At 38.4% G+C, this 17,944-nt stretch overlaps 1 protein-coding gene across 3 annotated transcripts; it reads right to left on the minus strand.

The window, feature by feature from the left end:
* Window positions 1-453: 453 nt before the first annotated feature.
* On the minus strand, window positions 454-16,736 carry RIOK2 (RIO kinase 2). Of its 3 annotated transcripts, XM_032988342.1 has the most exons (11): window positions 16,557-16,736; window positions 16,195-16,326; window positions 15,564-15,702; window positions 14,559-14,675; window positions 13,507-13,682; window positions 11,825-11,913; window positions 7,950-8,141; window positions 7,443-7,535; window positions 5,966-6,499; window positions 4,948-5,044; window positions 454-749 (listed from the first exon to the last, which is right to left on the minus strand). In XM_032988342.1, exons 1-11 carry the CDS (start codon window positions 16,620-16,622, stop codon window positions 588-590), a joined length of 1,797 nt encoding a protein of 598 aa, XP_032844233.1. In that variant the 5' UTR covers window positions 16,623-16,736; the 3' UTR covers window positions 454-587. The 3 variants fall into 3 exon arrangements, with proteins under 3 accessions (XP_032844233.1, XP_032844235.1, XP_032844234.1); XM_032988344.1 differs by lacking the exon at window positions 16,195-16,326; XM_032988343.1 differs by lacking the exon at window positions 14,559-14,675.
* Window positions 16,737-17,944: the final 1,208 nt, after the last annotated feature.

Raw genomic sequence — 17,944 nt, forward strand, 5'->3', positions numbered from 1 at the left:
ATAATCACACTGTTTGTTTCAATAAACGATTTCGGTACTCTCAAGTGCTGGGGTCCATGCCTTCAGTATACCACAGTTAACCTAATTTTAATCTCTTTTTTTGGAATGTAGTTTCCATGTACAATAAGTATACTAAAATGCCAGTGAACTATTTACATATAAGAGAAAAGGACCTGTGAGCTGTTCAGGGGTCTAAAGAGGCACTCCAATCAAAAGAGACACATGGATGTGCTGGCAAAAGCTTGAAGCACAAATGGAAATACACTGCTATTAAACACACGTAATATCCTTCAGACAGGAGGCTGGTTGTAGCAGCTGTAAGCTACATCAGAGGTACTTTGCTGGTACAGAATACTTCTGTATCTGTTCCAGTAAAGTTTTCCTAGCTGAGGAAAAATCCAAAAGTAAAGATGTGTTCTTCAGTTACTGTAAAATCTTTTCTTCCAATAAAAATCACAGGAACCAGAATGACATTTATTAACTTCCAGAAAAACATTTGGTTGTATAGAAGAGACTGCATTATTAGCATAATTATTTCAACTGTACACATTATGAGTTCTCTCATGTTGTACGGGAGCTTTAATAAATTACTCCCAGAAACTAGCTGCATCCATGCTTGACTTAATGTTGTGCATATTTTCTCGACGTTGTTTAGTATAAATATTTGCTTCTCCTTTTTGTAGCCGTTGCCTCAGAGCAGACTTCTGATGTTTGGTCAGTTGACGTTTTATCTTCTGTTTCACCAGTTCCTACAAATAAACAAGTATTTCATATCAGAACTTTCTGAAGATCATTTAGTGTGGGGGACCTCAGCTTGACTGAGGCCCCTGGGAAGGAACGGCTTTGACCTTGAAAGGATTCCAAACTACCCCTGAGAGAGCAAACAAGAACAAGAGGCGCTGCAAGATGAGCAAGCTTAGTGACTGCAGTAAGAGAGCATAACAACTCTGAACCAATAAGAAAAGAGACACATTGGAAGAACTGATAACCTTGTACTTGGAACTAGTTTTAGGTGGATAGAGATACTAGAAAGCTTGGGATTCTGAACTTTTGAACTTTCTATATTATTATGCTTGTGTGATGAGCTTATGCATATTAACTTCTCTGCCCTGGGAAGGGCCATGGTTCATTACCATGAACATGCGATGTATGAACACATACATGAAGTGGAGTGTCGGTAGGCGGTCCGGAAAATCTGTACACCCTGTAGAAAAAGTATAAAGGAACAAAGGAGGAGAAAATAAAGGCTTTTTGTTTGTGGCTTTGCTGTTAACTTGCTGTAACAAAGAATCTGTCTGTCTTGACCGTAATTTTGTCTGTGTCGATCGCGACAATTTAGTACTAAATCACAGCACATCAATAATACATTTTCAGTACCAACATGAACATACATAATCCTAACCAGAAGACCTCTGTACCTTAAGAAGTTAGTGATCTACACAACAGTTAACATGAGCAAGCCCAGGTCTGTGCTGTGTTGCACTAAGCTGCATGTACAGGGTTGTTTTCAGGCCTGTGCTATGCTGCACAAATCTGCTCGCAGTAGAAAATCTAAACCAGCTCGTGATTGGTACTGGCAATTAGGTCTCCTATGTGGCCCTGCCTTTATGTAAAAGTGCATCAAGAAGTTCTCATGTGAACATTAGTTCGGCTTGACTGTAGAAATTATGAACAGTGTTGTTTCCTTGTAAGAAAATCATAAAATAGCTCAATTAACTGAAAACAGAGAATCTCTGCAATGGACAAGGACTGCATGGTGTGCTGCATTTGTGTTAAGAGTTCTGTTCAATGCTACACACTTAAGGCTCCCAGTACGTAAGGGGGTGTGGGAGTATTTATGTTGTTCTCTTCTGATCGTTTTAGCTTTAATAAACAGCATTTTGATCATAAAGGACTAGCACCTCCTGGTGCAAAATACGTATCTTGTACAAAATGCAAAAGCTGATAATATTAATCAAATCTTCAAGCATAGAATGTCTTTTAAGTTAAAAAAAAAAAAAAAAAAAAAAAGACCAAGAGAACATTTCATGTCCTGCAGTAATTTGGTTTGTGCTTATTTTTTTTTAGCACTCTGGTTTCTCTTTGGATTACAAAGACCTGAATATGATTCTAAAGGAAAACAACAACTCTTTACCAAAAGAGTAGCTAAAAGAGATGGGCAGTCAGGAGTGACTTATAATTCCTCCGCCAGTTTCCCCCTTTTATGAGGCACTTTTCTATTATAAAGATTCACAAGGTCAGGACTGTCTTATGCCTCTACAGCAGAAGTACTGAAGCAGCAACAGTGACTGCGTTTTTCCATAGAACTGCAGTAGTTTTATGAAATTTCATGTTATTTACACCTATGTTTTCACTCTGAATTCTACTCTCCATTATGATGACAACAGCTACCCACAATAAAAATATAGCCCTAATTTAGTAGACTGTGACTGTAATTTTGTCATTTGGAAAATTATCCCAGCTCAAGCTGCTGCACTGATAATGAGCACATATTTGCATATCTTGTCTTGGAAGAAAAAGAGAAATCAAATTATCTTCATCTATTTCATCATGACAGAATCATATCTTGTTGGAAAACCCAAAGGAGTGTCTTACTTTTATTCTAATTAATAAAGAAACTTTAAAAATTGTGTCAAGGAATAAATCTGACCTTAATAAAAGATCTGCTGATGTCCAAATAACTGGACAAGAAGAAAAATATCCATCTAATTACATTTCCTTTTTACGCACCCCCATTTTAGTTGCCTTGTGTGCTTTGTTGATTGTACAATCAACTCATCTTCACTATAGCATATGAAGTAGCAAATTGGTAAGAAGTGAATCAGGAAACAGCATAATTTTGGTAAGTTATGTTCTTTAAGAATTGCTGTGACTATCACAACTGAAGTAAAAAAAAAATCAAGCTGCATAAACATATAAATGCTAGCAGCAATAGCAGGCATCAGCTTTAAGCAGCCCAGTGGATCTTACTGCAGTACCATTTTTAGTTCTGTAATTATTTTCTTGTATTACAAATAGCTCATTATACAATATCATTTCTTTAGCTCTAACACTCAAAAGCTTAAAACAAGATTCATCAATGGGCAGAAATATTATTATTCTCAGCATAAAAGCACATGAGTATGCAAGGTAAATTGGTACAGATAAAGTTTGCATGTGTCTGAATCTCCTGAGAGCTTTTCTACTGAAGTGCTTTTATATTTCTTTTAGAGCAGAAAATTAGGTATGTACATGCCATTTACATGTTTTTAATACATTTTACACATCTGCCCACAGAATAAACAGACATCCTTCAAATAGTGAAAAAGATTTCTATAGCTACACAGTGACCACCACTACTACCAGGTGGTGTACAGGACTACAATTTCAAGTAATTTCTTCTATATGTCCTAGTAGCACTGAGCTTTTTTGGGTTTTTTGGGTTTGTTTGTTTTTTAAATTCTGCACGCTTATATTAGCAAACAAAAAAAAAAAGGAAAGTTAAAGAAAAGATTGCATGGACCAGAAGCCAGGGAATTCCTGGCAGGTCACTCTGGGTCTTGCTTACTTCATCCCAGTTTTAACCTAATCCTTTGTCTCCTTAAGAAGACACAATGCCATCCTCTAGAATAAGAACTGTGATAACAAAGATCAAAGTTATTTTTTTTTTCTCCGTGCATGAAGTTCTGTAAAAAATCACTTAGACAAGATGCAAACATGCTGTTCTTTAACATTTACATACACATGTAACTTCATTGGTCATTGGTGTATCTTTAAAGTAATTATCTTAATATAATAAATCCAAACATGAAAAAGTAAAGCAGCCAACCGTTCCATGAATATTATAGCCACTGACAGGCACCTTGTATAAAACAATGCTGCTTCACAGAATAACATTTCATTTAATAGGACAGTAGCAATGCCTTTGTTTGAAATGTACTGAAGCAGTAAGTAGCAGACTGAAAAGACTGTAAATTAGGAAGATCAAGTCCAACTTAAAAAAAAAGAGAAATAATTCTTGCCAGCACTAGGGGTTTTGGATACAGTACTTCTAGAATTAATACTCTAAGCAACAGAAATGCTCTGAAAAGACATTAATTGAAAAAGTACCTATTTACTGTTGGTACCTGTCATGAAAGAGCTGAAACTACACTAATATGTTCCCCAAACCACATTTTTCAGATCTGCTCCTAACTACAAATGAAAACGAGACTGAACAGAGGTACCCATATTTACAATGGGAAGTATGTAGTCTGACCTAATTAAAAAAATACCTCATGGATCAGCTGTCAGCCAAAAGAAGTTTCTTCATGTTTTGTACAAGAATACTTTATAACTAATAAAGAACACTGGACTTTCTTCAAAGCAAAAATGCACTCTTAAAAAATGTGAAAGAGGTAGCCATACTGACTAGTGTAGAGTCTGGGGTTGAAGAAAAAAACATAAAGTTCCTCTGAAAATGTTCCAATTTATACAGTGCAAAAAGTCAAATTCATACTGCCAAAGAAATAACGATCGAAATGAGTTCATATAAATGTTTCAGAAAAGAGTGTGAAGAAATCTCTAAGAGACAGGTGAAAAAGGCCAAATTAAATCTTGACTCAAGCATTCACTTTTAAAATAAAAAAATTAATTGTAGCTAGAAACAGAAATGAATATGTTAGTGTATTAACATATATTAACCTGTTATTGGTTAAATGAGAGTTGTTAGTGCTGAGGTCAAGCTTTGGTGAAAGAACAAAGAGCAGTACATGAAAAGTGCTGAAAATCATTCCTTGTAAACAATTACAGAACTATCAGTCCTGTTTTTCTGTAGGCATTGAAATGCAAACCAGAGAAGCACATAATAACAGTCTTTTTAAAGATAACTAATGCTAGGGAACATTTTTGCAGATAGGTACTAACAGCTATGTGCAATTTAATATGGTCTGACAGTAAGCCAGATAATTGCATAACAATAATACTTACTGCTGGAATGGTTGAGCAGCTCCCAACACTTCTAACGGATGTGATACTTTTAGTCCTTGGTCTGTGCTCGGCAATGTGAATGATACTCTCTTCATTTCTAGAATACATAAATCAATGTTTTATTACTGTCAACTTTTTGAGATACAATCTGAAAACTCCCAACAGAACATGCAAGTACTACAAAACATTTCCATTTTAAATATTAACACTAGTTGTTCAAAACAGGCATTTTATGAAAGGAAGAATTTGTGGTACAATAGCCAAATGTATACTAAGAATATGAAAAGAAGCTTCAGAACACCAAAAAAAAAAAATTTCAGATTCTGCACACTGTTTTAACAAGTCATTTCACTGAAAAGTAAAAGCACATAAGGGTGAGTATGAGCTTGGTACATGCATCCAGGTAAACGGTGGGTTGGCAAACTCAAGAGTTACAATTTCACGTAGAAGAGGCTAGCCTAAAGGTAAGCAGTAATTTCTAAGTATGTCAGGAAAGAAATTAAAAGCTAGAACATCACACAGCATGTATTTCAATAATACATTCCAAGGAGCTTGTTCTTGCTAACTTCAGCTGACTGAGCAACAGTTATCTGGCTTTGAGACAGAGCATTCAAATTACAAAATTATTCATAAAAGTTAGTTAGAAGCAGTATTTTAATATCAAGAACCTTTAGCTACCAATATTAACTGAAATAATGAAAAAGGGAAAAAAATTCCACCACAGAAAATAGGTTGGTCTATGAATTAAATTGAAGACCTGTTCTCTCATTAGATAGTACTACACAGCTGGACAAGTGATCTGTCACACATTGTATATGAAGCATTATGTATGTAGTACCAATCATGAGACCAGTAGGAAAGATATTCACTGCAATGTTTTAAAAATAAATTGGATTTTTAGTCTTCAATTTAAACAAGAGTAGCTGAAGAGCATTCCTTTTTAAGCTACTTGAATGATTTATATTTGTTGGGGGGAAGATAGGAACCACACACCTAGATAGTGAGTATCAATCTTTACCTGTAATGCCTGAACTTCTCGTTTAAAGCTGTTAAGTCAACCAGATCAGGGCATTCGTCTTCATTCTCCTTATCATTACAGCACCCTCCTTGACCAGTCTGATTTTCAACTTCAGCAGCATTTTCGGTTATGCTTTTGCTCTTAAAAACAATTGCAGAACTCTCTGCATCTTCACCAGACTTCCAAAGTGTAGCTTTCCCTTCAACTTTTTCTAAGGCTGAACTTAACTTCAACATATTCAGCCTTTGTGTATTTTCACTGCTTTCAGTTTCATCCACCTCTTCATCGCTGTACATGAAGTTATTAGAGGATCTGCTTTCAGAAATATCATCCACTTCATACATGAAGTCTGCATTGTTTTCTTTCTCTTTTCTAAAGAAGTTGAACTTATTCTCAGCATCTTCTAAAAATTCTGATACCCCTTCTGCATTTTCATCCTCACCAGAACCTGGTGGGTAAAGCAGTTCGCCATGTTCCTGCATTTCCTTTGTACCGCTGCTGGCAGAAATCTCTCTATCAAGAGAACACTCTCTCCTGTGAAAGAAGCGTGTTTTCTTTTAATATGCTAAATCAAACTACATATACGCAACAGTTTGGATTATAAATATTAATCAAGATAGACTATAATTATGCATCCTATTAACAAAAAGGATATACTCTGTTGAAAACACACAGGACACCGTATGATAGTCCTGAGCTTTAAGTAAAGTACTAACAGAATGTGACCAGAGAGAAGCAAACTTCTGTAGAAGACGATTCTATCTCCATAACCCGCATTTACCTGTTTATTTATAGGAAATTATTTTATTTTAGCACAAATACGATTTGGCTTTAAGTTCAAATTATGTTTAAGCAAACAGAAGAACAAAGGGTACACTGACACACAGAGACTGAATCCAGTGCAGTAGCCCTTTGGAAGAGCGTTCAGAATGAAATAAAATTCTTGTCATTGTAACAGCTTCAGTCCTACAATAAATGAAAAATTACTTTACTTTTCAAAACGGACAAAATACATTAGGAAGAAAACTTTGAACATAATAATGTTTGAAGATGCAGTCATCATATTTACTAACATTATAAAAATAAATTTAAAACTGAAAGCCAAATTAATCCTCAATATACTAGAACTGTCAAATAGGCTTTGAGAAGTGGACAAAACTGATTCTTCATCACTGTTAACATTTCCTAGATATTTACCATTTGGATCAAGCTTTTCAGATCTCTCCTCCTTAGCCGCAAGAGGAAAGACAAACAAGGCTGCAGTGGATTTTAAAGCATACTTTAGCTTTTGGAAACCACTTACAGTAACTTTGGTTGAAGAAAACACAGTAGGAATGATAAAAACATCATTTAAAATTGCATAGTTGGGCCTAATTTTTTTAGTTTGCCTACAAGTACCCCTCACAGGCACCCATTTTTCTCACAAAACCAACGAAGGTACTATAAATAGAACTCAGATTCATCTGGCAATTTCTACCTGATGTCTTTGAATGCTGGGAAAAGCTCACTCTCATAGTTGAAGCGTTTCTTAAAGAACTCTTTAACACAGTTAACATCTCTGTCAAAATACCTGTAAAAAACCACAGAATTGTACAAACACAAAATCAAGGTAATGAAGTCTACTGCAATGACAAACTTTTACCCTACACTTCTTGTCTTTCACTGATTTTATTTGAAAATTACTTCTATTAATGATCCCAAGACAAAAGGCTAGGGAGACAAATTGCATGTGGTTTTCTTTCATTAACAGAAATGCTTCAGTTAAGCACTTCTTAACTGAACAACATAATTCTCTCTGAAAAGCAAATCTTCACATATTTATCCTAAAGAGACACTTCTACTAATTCATAAACCAAACTATGTTTGGAACATTTTTTAGACTGCATGTCAACGATGGTAGAAAAAGAATAAGAAACAGGCTTATGGGAACAAGTCACAAGCACTTACGGATTTACTTTGAAAACCTGTTTAGATTTGAACCTACCATTCAGCATTTGCATGTGATGTTGATATCATCTGAGGGAAATCAATCATAGTGACATGGTCATCATTATCCAGTATGAGATTAAATTCATTGAAATCACCATGAATCAAACCGTGATTGGCAAGTTTAACAATCAGATCCATTAATTCACTGTAGACAGAGGCAGGATCTTCCATCTGGTGCACCTGGCACCTGGCAAGTTAAATAAAATAAAATATTCTGAACCTTGAAAGATTTAATTTAAAAACAGAGACAAAATATATGAAATACAACTGACAGAATGCCATGGTAATTCAAGTTTAAAAGGGCCCTCTAGTCCAATATCCTCCTCAAATCTAAGTCAACTCTGAGATCAGATCAGATTGCTCACGGCTTTGTCTGGTTGGGGCTTGAAAAATTCCAAGGATGTAGAGAGATTGTGCAACCTCCCCAAGCACCCTGTGTCACTGCCTAACTGTTCTCAATGGGAGAAAAAGTCTCCTTATATCCAGGTTAAATCTCATTTCAACTTATGCTCATTGTCTCCCATCAGGCACTACTGTCACAATGCACTATGTAAATAATGGATCCATAATTTTTATGTCTCTTTGTTTTAGGTAATCTTATGGTCTCAGTAGGAACTAGGTCTTCCTGTATTCAACTTCAAATGCTTCATGACCTTTACTTTTACAAAAACATTTTACAGACTAATTTAGGAAAAAAAAAAAAAAAAAAAAAGAAAAAAGCTTAAAGCATTCCTAAACAGATACCTGTGAAACCAAAGTACCTTAAGTGGCATAATACAAATCATCTGTCTTTAGAAAAAAAAACAACTAAAAAGACAGATCTTATTCTAGCATAAACTGTCAAGCGGTCAGCATTTACAGTTAACATGTGAAATATTTTAGTACAAATGCAGCACTACAGTATTATAAGAATGGATCATTTGTACAATACAAAGAACAAACAATGGAAGTTTAGCAACTCTGTAACAGGCTCCTATTCAATACTTTCATATTTGTACAAAAATTAACTGGTGACACTTCTCATAGCCACATGTCTGCATCACAAAATGTCCCACTTGCTCTTTGAATTTGGAAGTCATGTTAACGGATATCTTCAAAGACAGCAATCTCAGGTTTCAGCAATTAAAGGGAAGGGTTGGACCAAGATGTACCCTTGGTGGAAGAGCATCAGCTCAGGGAATACTTAAGCAAACTAGACATATGTAAGTCCAGGGACTCTGATGGGGTGTACCCCTGAGCACTGAGGAAGCTGGCAGATGTCATTGTAAGGCCACTCTTGATAATCGTTCATCAATCACGGTGACTGGAAGAAGTACCTGAAGACTGGAGAAAGGCAAATATCACTCCCATCTTCAAGAAGGGCAAGAAGAAGGACCCAGGAAACTATAGGCTGGTCAGCCTCACCTTGAGGCAGGGGAAGGTGATGGAGCTGCTAATCCTGGAAACCACTTTCTTGTCCTTAATGTGCATGACAATCATTTGGAGTACTCAACATCACCATGGGGAAATCATGCTTGACCAGCTCAGTAAAATTCCATGATGAAATGACTGTCCTGCCAGATTTGGGGACAGCAGTGAGTATTACCTATGTGGATTCAGCAAGGCTTTGACACTGTCTCCTGCAAGACTCTCATAAAGAAGCTGTTGATGTATGGTCTGAATGTGCAGTGAGGTGGACTGAAAACTGTCTGAATGGCTGGGTACAAAGTCTGTTGGAGCCAGTGACTAGCAGTGTATACCAGCAGACAAAAGTGGTTCCAGTATTTTTAACATCCTCATTAATGAGCTGGATGATGGGGAAGAGTTTGCAGACAACACCAAACTGGGAGTGCCTGATACACCAGAGGGTCATGCTGCCAACCAGAGGGACCTCAATAGCCTGAAGAAATGGGCCAGCACAGATCTCAGTAAGTTCAGTGGGCACTGCAAACTCCTGAACATGGGGAGGAACAGCCTCAAACACCAGTATACACTGGGTGTCACTCACGTGGAAAGCAGTTTGGCAGAAAAGAACCTGGGTGTCCTGGTGGATATCAAGTTCGATATGAACCAGTAATGTGCCCTTGCTGTAAAGATGGCTAATGGTATCCTCAGCCGTGTTAGGCAAAGCACTGCCAGTAGGTTGAGGGAGGTGATACTTCCCCTTTGTTCAACACTGGTGAGTGCACACCTGCAATACTGTCTAGTTCTGGCCCCCCCACTACGAGGCACATGGACACACTGGAGAGAGTCCAGCAAAGGGCTACATAAATAATGAAGAGACAGGAGCATCTCTGCTATGTGAAAAGGCTGCAAGCTGGCACTGTTCAGTCTCAAGAAGTGAAGCCTCACGGGGGTCTCATCAATGTATACAGATACATGAAGGGAGAGCTCTCGGGGGATAGAACCAAGCTTTTTAATTTGATGCCCAGTAACAGGACAAGAGCCAAGGGGCACAAACTGAAACACACAAGGGTCGGTCTGAATATTTTTCCACTGTCTGAACACTTTTTCTACTGTGAGGGTGACCAACCACTGGCACAGGTTGCCCCAAGAAGCTGTGGAGTCTTCCTCCTCAGAGATACTAAAAAAATCATCTGGACACGGTCCTGGACAACCAGCTCTGCATGGCCCTGCTCAAGCAGAAGGATGGATCAAGTGACCTCTGAAGGTCCTTCCCACCTTAACCATTCTATGAGATGTGAAATGAAGTAGGCAGGCTAGGAAAAACTAAGTCAAATTTGGCAGGAAATGTGGATAACCCTGTACTTGTCAAAGACAGCGTTACAACTGTTTACCATAAGTCACCAACTCCACACCAGTTTTTCAACTCAGGCAATGGACAATAGAAAAACTGGCAACAGGTTCTGGGTGGCTCTCTAGCAGGGTGTTTGGACCAGATTACTGCCAGAGGTCCAACCTCAACTATTTGGAGAGTCTTTGATCTTTGCATATTTGAAATAATTCTCATCCACTATTTATCTCCTTCAGATTAGAATCACAGAACAGAGACAGCACGGTAAACTTCCACTGCAAATGTTCACATGGAACTTGAAATATTCCATGTACATGATGGATGTGGAACAAGTAAAAATCGTGAGACAGAATATAATGAAGTCTCTTCCATGTTACTCTTAAAGTGATATACTTTGGGATTAATTCCCTTCTGATTAAACTGCCCGCTTTAAAGCTTGATTATTACACAAAAGCATGGACCGGTTTGTTCTAGAACTAAACACTACACTTTTCAATAACCACCTAGGTTATTCTACATTGTATTGAGTATACAGGCCCTTTGCATTCTGCTCTACAAAAAAAAAAAAAACAAACCATCCCTTCATGTACAAACTTTGATGATATTTAATGCTTCTAGACATTGAACAGCTCAAGCAAAGTAAACCTCCTTGAAGAAGCAAAACCAGATTATACATGGTATTCTGTGTAAACAGAGCTGAAGTTCTAAAACAGTGAGCTATAACCTTACCTGAATTACCACAGCAAGGATCATGAACTGGAGCTCAGAACATGAAGGATATTATAGTCAATATCATAAATATCCAGTAACACAGAGAACATATGATTTCTGTGTAGAAAACAGCTGCAGTACTAAGTTGTGTCACACAGCTCTTTTGATGTATTCCTTACTTTAAAAATTAGTCTATCTCACCAGTTTCTTTGGACTGACAAAAAAACAATTCCTCTGAATAAAGAGGTAAGAGAAGCAAGACTGTAACTAAGTAAAATGCTAGTGAGTGTGGGCCAGAAAGCGTTATTCAGCATGGAGAAGTCAGAATTCAGTCAGATGACAAGGAAAAACCCTGACCCTGTTACCTTACTGCACCTAAGATTGCTAGTGTTTCTGTAAGAGAGAATTTGAGCTTCAGTACTTACAAAGGATAGCCATCAATAAGTTCCATAACAACTGCATGCCTGTTGTAGTCTACAGGTTTTGGAACAGGAAATTTTCTGTCATGCAAAGCCTGGAAAAAGACAACACATTGAAAAATTAAAATTAAGTATTTAAGAAAACATTATGTATATTGACAAACTCCTGTCTAAGATGAGCAATAAATATTATTGTTGAAGCAGCATAAATGACTCAAATGCGAACAGGAAACATCAAATACTGTGTTTAAGAAGGAAGACAGCATAACAGCCACTTGAACTTTCATTGTAAACACAAATAGAATTCATAAGTTTAGATACTATGTGCACTGATATGTTGTCTACAGTTTAATTATCATGCAGCTGGAAGAAAACCACAACAGAATGGAAATGACAGAATCCTATCTGGTGTGTTAGCCCAAGTAATCAATAGCAGATAACTGGGAATAGGGTGAATTAGCATTAGAAAAAAATTCCACACTAAACTGCTGCCAGTACAGTTCTGCCTGACTAGTTAATCTATGCTCACTTGCGGTTCATTTATAAATACTAACAGCCAGTATTACACCACATGAAAGAAGCTCTCCTGTTTACCTTTTCTAATGCAAATCTAGTCATTCACTTGATCAACTCGACTTTTTCATGAGTTCATTCCCTTTTCACTCATTCTCTTGTTATTAGGGAATTTTTCTAAGACAGAGTTCTAAGTTAAAGCAACATAAATACAGCCTTTGTTACTTAAGTATTACACTATTATCACTTTTCAGCACACAATTAATCCTCCCCAACTCTCTTTTGAGGGAAACTGACCCCCAGGATTATATTCCTACAAGTTCTGACCACATACTGCTTTACCAACTGGACCAACTTGACCAACATAGAGGATCTAAATGACAGCAATAGTTCCCGCTGTTTCTGTGAAGGCCACTGGTAGAACCTATCAAGGTTTTTTAAGAGAAACAAGAAAATAATATTTAATGTACATAGTACTGTTGAATAGCACGAAATGAGAAGGGAAACTAATTTTTTTATAAATAGTTTTCCACTACTAACTTTCAATCACTATATAAGATCTGCATTTTTTTAGAATAGGTCAAAGAATCTGGAACTCTGAGAGTAGCAATATATGCTTGGAAACAAAACCTCTTCCCACAGTATAAAGTGTGCCTTTTCAGATTAGAACACCAGTCTGGACTGAAATATTTTCTTCAATAGCACAGCAGCAACTGAAAAAATGGTGAATTAAAAAATAAGTAAATTAATTTTAAAAAAATGACAGCTGAATAACAACAACAAAAGAATAATTCTGACAAGTAATTGTAAATGTCCTTACTTTTTAATGTGTTTTTGCAAGCTTATGCAATAAATTGTAAAGGAAAATCAGGAGAACTGGTGATATATAAATTACCTATCCATAAATAACAACATTAATTTGAAATTCTCTCACGATACCTGCTTCTGGTTCCACATGACTTTCATGGCAAAGCTTCATTTTGTCATTGGAAAGTATACAAAACATATAGCACTGAAATTCTCTGACACTTATACTTTTAAGTCCACTGGGGGTGGGGAGGGAGGAAGTGTAAATCCTACACCAGTACTGCAAATACAAACTGGTCAAAAGACAGTCTGAAAAGTACCTTCCTGTCTATTACACCATTGCTGATATTGTGTGAATGGCCACGTACCTTCATATAGGCAAACTCCTTCATTGCTGCTAGCCGGGATAAATACAGCCATGACATTTTATGTCTGTGCTTGTGGTAGTCGCGCTTATTTTTCAGACTGCGAAAGGAAGTTCTTCCAAGCCTATGTAATTTCAATGCAAACCGTTGCTCCTCTTCATTTGCAACAATATAAATATCTAGAAGACACATAATGGCACAGATCTAGGAAATAAATGATATCTAGCAAGCTAGTATCTGATGAAAAAGTGCAGTGGTAAGTTTGTTACTTCACTTCTCAAAAATGTTATTTCTGTCATGGCAAGTTCTCCTACAGTTAGTAGTAACTGCTACATTTATATATTGTATATTAAGAGATCTGAACAACAAGAAATTATTTTTCAAGAGATCATGGTACTGCTTGAGAGGAAATACTGATGTGATCTGAAACACTTTTCAGAATCGAAGATCTTAAAGTTCTTATATTCAGGTTAACATCCCCATGATATCTGCGTAGCAAAGAACAAATAAAAGCTATCTTTGAGACAAATCTAGGGCAGATTCTGGTGTTCTTAATCATGCTCTAGAGGAGCCTTTTTCTTAGCATATGTTTCATTTCTACTCTTTGTCCCCAATAATCTCCTTCTCATTCTTCATTTACACAAGTTACATGATGTGTCACATTACAATCTATATGAACATAAGAGGAACCAAGATAATACGCTAATAGTTTTGTGCCTATTTTCCTTTACTAACTTATATTTAAGTGGGATAAAAAAAATTATCTTTTTGCTAGAATGGTTCAAAACTGGCGACAAACAGCATCTGCCTGCAAAGTATCTTTTTAAGTGATGAAACAATAAACAGAAAAAAAAGTCAGTGGAGTGGCACTCTTGTGAAGAAATACTTAAACGCAGCCAGAAGTCTCATGTAGCATTTCAACAAGTGACCCACAAATCTTGGTGTCTGACAGATTAACTGATGTGACCATCCAGAGAAAAACTTACTTAGTTTCTGGCAAAACATCTGCAACATTACAGTTATGTTTGCTTAAATATTTTTTTTTTTTTAATTACCTGATTCTTTGCCAACACCCATCTGGTTTCCAACAGAATTTACAACTTGTCGGGAAGACAGAGTTTTCAAAGCAAGGTAATCATATCCTGCATTAGTTAATCGATAACCCTGGACGGCTAGGTAAGAATAAAATACAAAACATTTCATTCCTCATTATGTATACATCACATTTAAAATAAATCTCAATTTAGTCGTTTCAGCTTACAGTACACAACAATCAAGTAATATTTCACCTGTTGGCTAGTATCAACCCAATTTGACAGAATGGTAAAGATGTTTCAACTCCTACTTGACAACTGAGCAACAGACTGACATGTCAGCCCCTTTCCATATAGAGGCAAAGGCAGTACTTTAAATAGGCTGGAAAAATCAAAAGGACCATTTTGGAAGATACATATACAGGAAACAGAGCAGGGATCTGGGATTGTTGTGATGGTCTGTAGGAACGGTTAATGCTTTGAAGAACTGGGATAAAAAAGACAGGAATTTCCTGTAGGCTCCTACAGTACCTTTGCAAAGCCAGATACAACCAAAAGGCTGAAGGAAAAGTGAAAAGGCCTGCACAACTACTACCCGTCACATGACAGAGAATAAACTACTTTAGTGGCTGTTTCTGAGGTGCTCTGTAGTGCACAAGACTTTTGCAGTCTGCTCCAATTTATGTACGATAAGACTGTAACTCATCTGGGTTGATTCCTGTATGGATTTGAATGTTGCCTTAACTGATGATTCTTTCATTTCTCATGACTTCAGTGACTGAGCAAAAAAGAAAGTTAACCATTCATCTCTTTTCTGCCTGTTGTTTTTATAGGCACACACAGCTCAGCAGCTAGCTACATCTGGTACTGCACAAATCCATATTCTCAGGGTAGGTCCTAGTGAAAGTAAGGCTATCAAATGCTCTGGATGCTCACATGTGCCAAGCTGTGGTACTTTTCCGAGTACCATTGTGAGGCATCTGAGACAGAATGAGAGAGGGAGCCCAACACAAAATTCAAACTCACTTTTAGATCGTTCATAAGCTAGAAGTTTGTGCTTCACCAACTCTCTCAAAATTTTATTACAGCCACCGTGTTTAAGGCTGGCAATGGAAGCAATTAAGCTAGCAGGAACTATTTCATGGTTCTTCATGCCCATTTCAACCTAAAAGGGTAAATAAAAATAAATTTATTAGCACCTGTGTTCAACAATGAAGTAATATCAGACCCTACCTGAGACTAAGACTAAAATCACTTCTCATGGATGTTTTTTTTTTATGACCTAACCACACTTTCTAATATACATCACTGCTCCCGATATCCTTTGTATAAATCAGCCTTGAAACTTCTATAGGACTGGCCAGAAGATGAACGGCTGATTAGATTTCAGTCTCAGGATCAGATGAAGGAGCTGTTCTACATTTCTGAAATTAGCCTCTTTTTTAATACTTATACAGCCATGGCTTCATTTGTCTTTCTACTAGTACTCCTCCTATAAGTACTGTAAATACAGTCAGAAAGGCTAACTGGTGCAGCCTGTGCTTAGCATGCGACTAGCCAAAGCAGCATTCCACGTGCTGTTAAACTTTTGCTAACTCTTCGTTAGCCAAGGGGGCCAAAAAGCAAGCAGCACATCTGAAGAAACTGATGACAGTACCTGACTGGGTAGCCACCACCTGTGCAAACCCAACGACCGCCCTGCCGTTAACGATGCCTTCGAGGCGGCCGGCTGAACGATAGCACGGCATGACCTGGGCCCTCCCCAACAAGAAACGATCAATATCGGACCCTACGGCAGGGAGCGAGAATAAAATCAGGTCCCATTCCCCGGCAGCCTTTCTTCCGCTGCCGTTTACGACACAACCAATCCTGTGTACCATCCCTGCACGGAATATGCCTGACCCCGGTTAGCTAACTGCCCACGTGGAACTCCATGCTCCCGGCTGCGCTAGGCTAGGCAGGCCTTCTCTCCTACCGCGACTCGCCTGTCACCCCAGCTAGGTCTCCCCACCGGCTCACCGCTGTGAGGACTCGGAAATGCTCCCTGGAGAGGTACCGAAGCATCACCACGTTCAGCTTCCCCATGACCGCAACGGCCGCTAGCAGCCTAAAGAGTCGGATTAGTCCGGAAAGACGGTTAGGACTCCGGCGAGTCGGGAACGCGACAATACCGCATCACCACACCGACGCATGCGCAGACCTCTCAATACTGACGTCGCAAGCCCCTTCCGGGCGGAGGTTACTGCATGTTCGGGTCCTGGCAGCTGCGTACGCACGCATGTCCTCGGCCGTATCTTTGTATGCTTTGTTCATCAGTGACGCATTATCGACTGAAAATCGAAACAGAACAAGCCTCTACTCCGAGATTGGTTTAACCTCTCTCCCTACCGCGAATGAGTTAGTTGTGTGTCGAGCGCATCTGCCAAGACCGACTCCGTAGAAAGAAAGAGTCTTGAGACACGCAGGTAGAGCAGTCAGCTCGTCTCACTACTGGGGCGACGCAAGCACGAACTATGGAGAGCGATCCCAGCACCAACCCCTGCTGCACGTTCCTGTCTACCTTCCAGGCGGCCACAAACCTCGACTGCAACTGTGCCTGAGCGCAACCCGGGCATTGCCGGGATATGAAGCGTTCGTGGACTACAGCGTGCGGGGGTAGAGCTCTTTGTACGCCTGCGTTGTATCATCGTGCTTCCTCTGCGCGCTGAGCGAAGGCTGGGGGGGGAGGCGCGGGGCGGTGTGTGAGGGACGTGTGTGTACGTTGGTCTGAGGTAGCAGGGCGGTCGCAGCTGTGGAGCTGTGGCTTGTCCATGGGCGGTGACGTTCAGCCGCTTCTGTGAAGTATTTCTTCTAATCATACGTGGTAGTATGGCTGAAAAGTAGAAATACTGATGGGACAGAACCACCCCGAAACCTGTTCACTGGAGAAGTGGGAATGGTTCCTCCATCCATTTGAGGAAGAGTCGGTAATATGAACTCATGTTTACTAACTAGGAAAGGAAATGCTTTTACTGCTTTGTTAGTAACTGTTTTGCATTGTGTACCAGACTGCAGTGGTGAGAAGTTAATTGATGTTATTCTGTAGCAGTAGTGAAAATTTTTCTCATTTGCTTTGTAATGTAATGTACTTGTGATGAAAATATTTCTGAACCTTTTGTCTACTGAATTTTTCAGATTGTTTATCCAGATCTTTGAATGGTGAAACGGGCACGTCTCTGTTGACTTAACCCAGTAAATCCTTGATATTTTTTTTAATTTTCAGAACTTAAGCATTGCTATTAAATATGCTCTGCCTATCCCACTCATTCCCCGCACACACACTTTTTTTTTCCCCTTCTTTTTAAGCCTTTCTGACATGACAAGTCAAAAAGATGTTACTTAATAATCAAGTATCTTTGAGAAAAGTT

This window comes from Tyto alba, unplaced genomic scaffold (assembly GCF_018691265.1).
Source record: "Tyto alba isolate M040663 unplaced genomic scaffold, T.alba_DEE_v4.0 Super-Scaffold_13, whole genome shotgun sequence".
Classification (NCBI taxonomy): domain Eukaryota; kingdom Metazoa; phylum Chordata; class Aves; order Strigiformes; family Tytonidae; genus Tyto; species Tyto alba.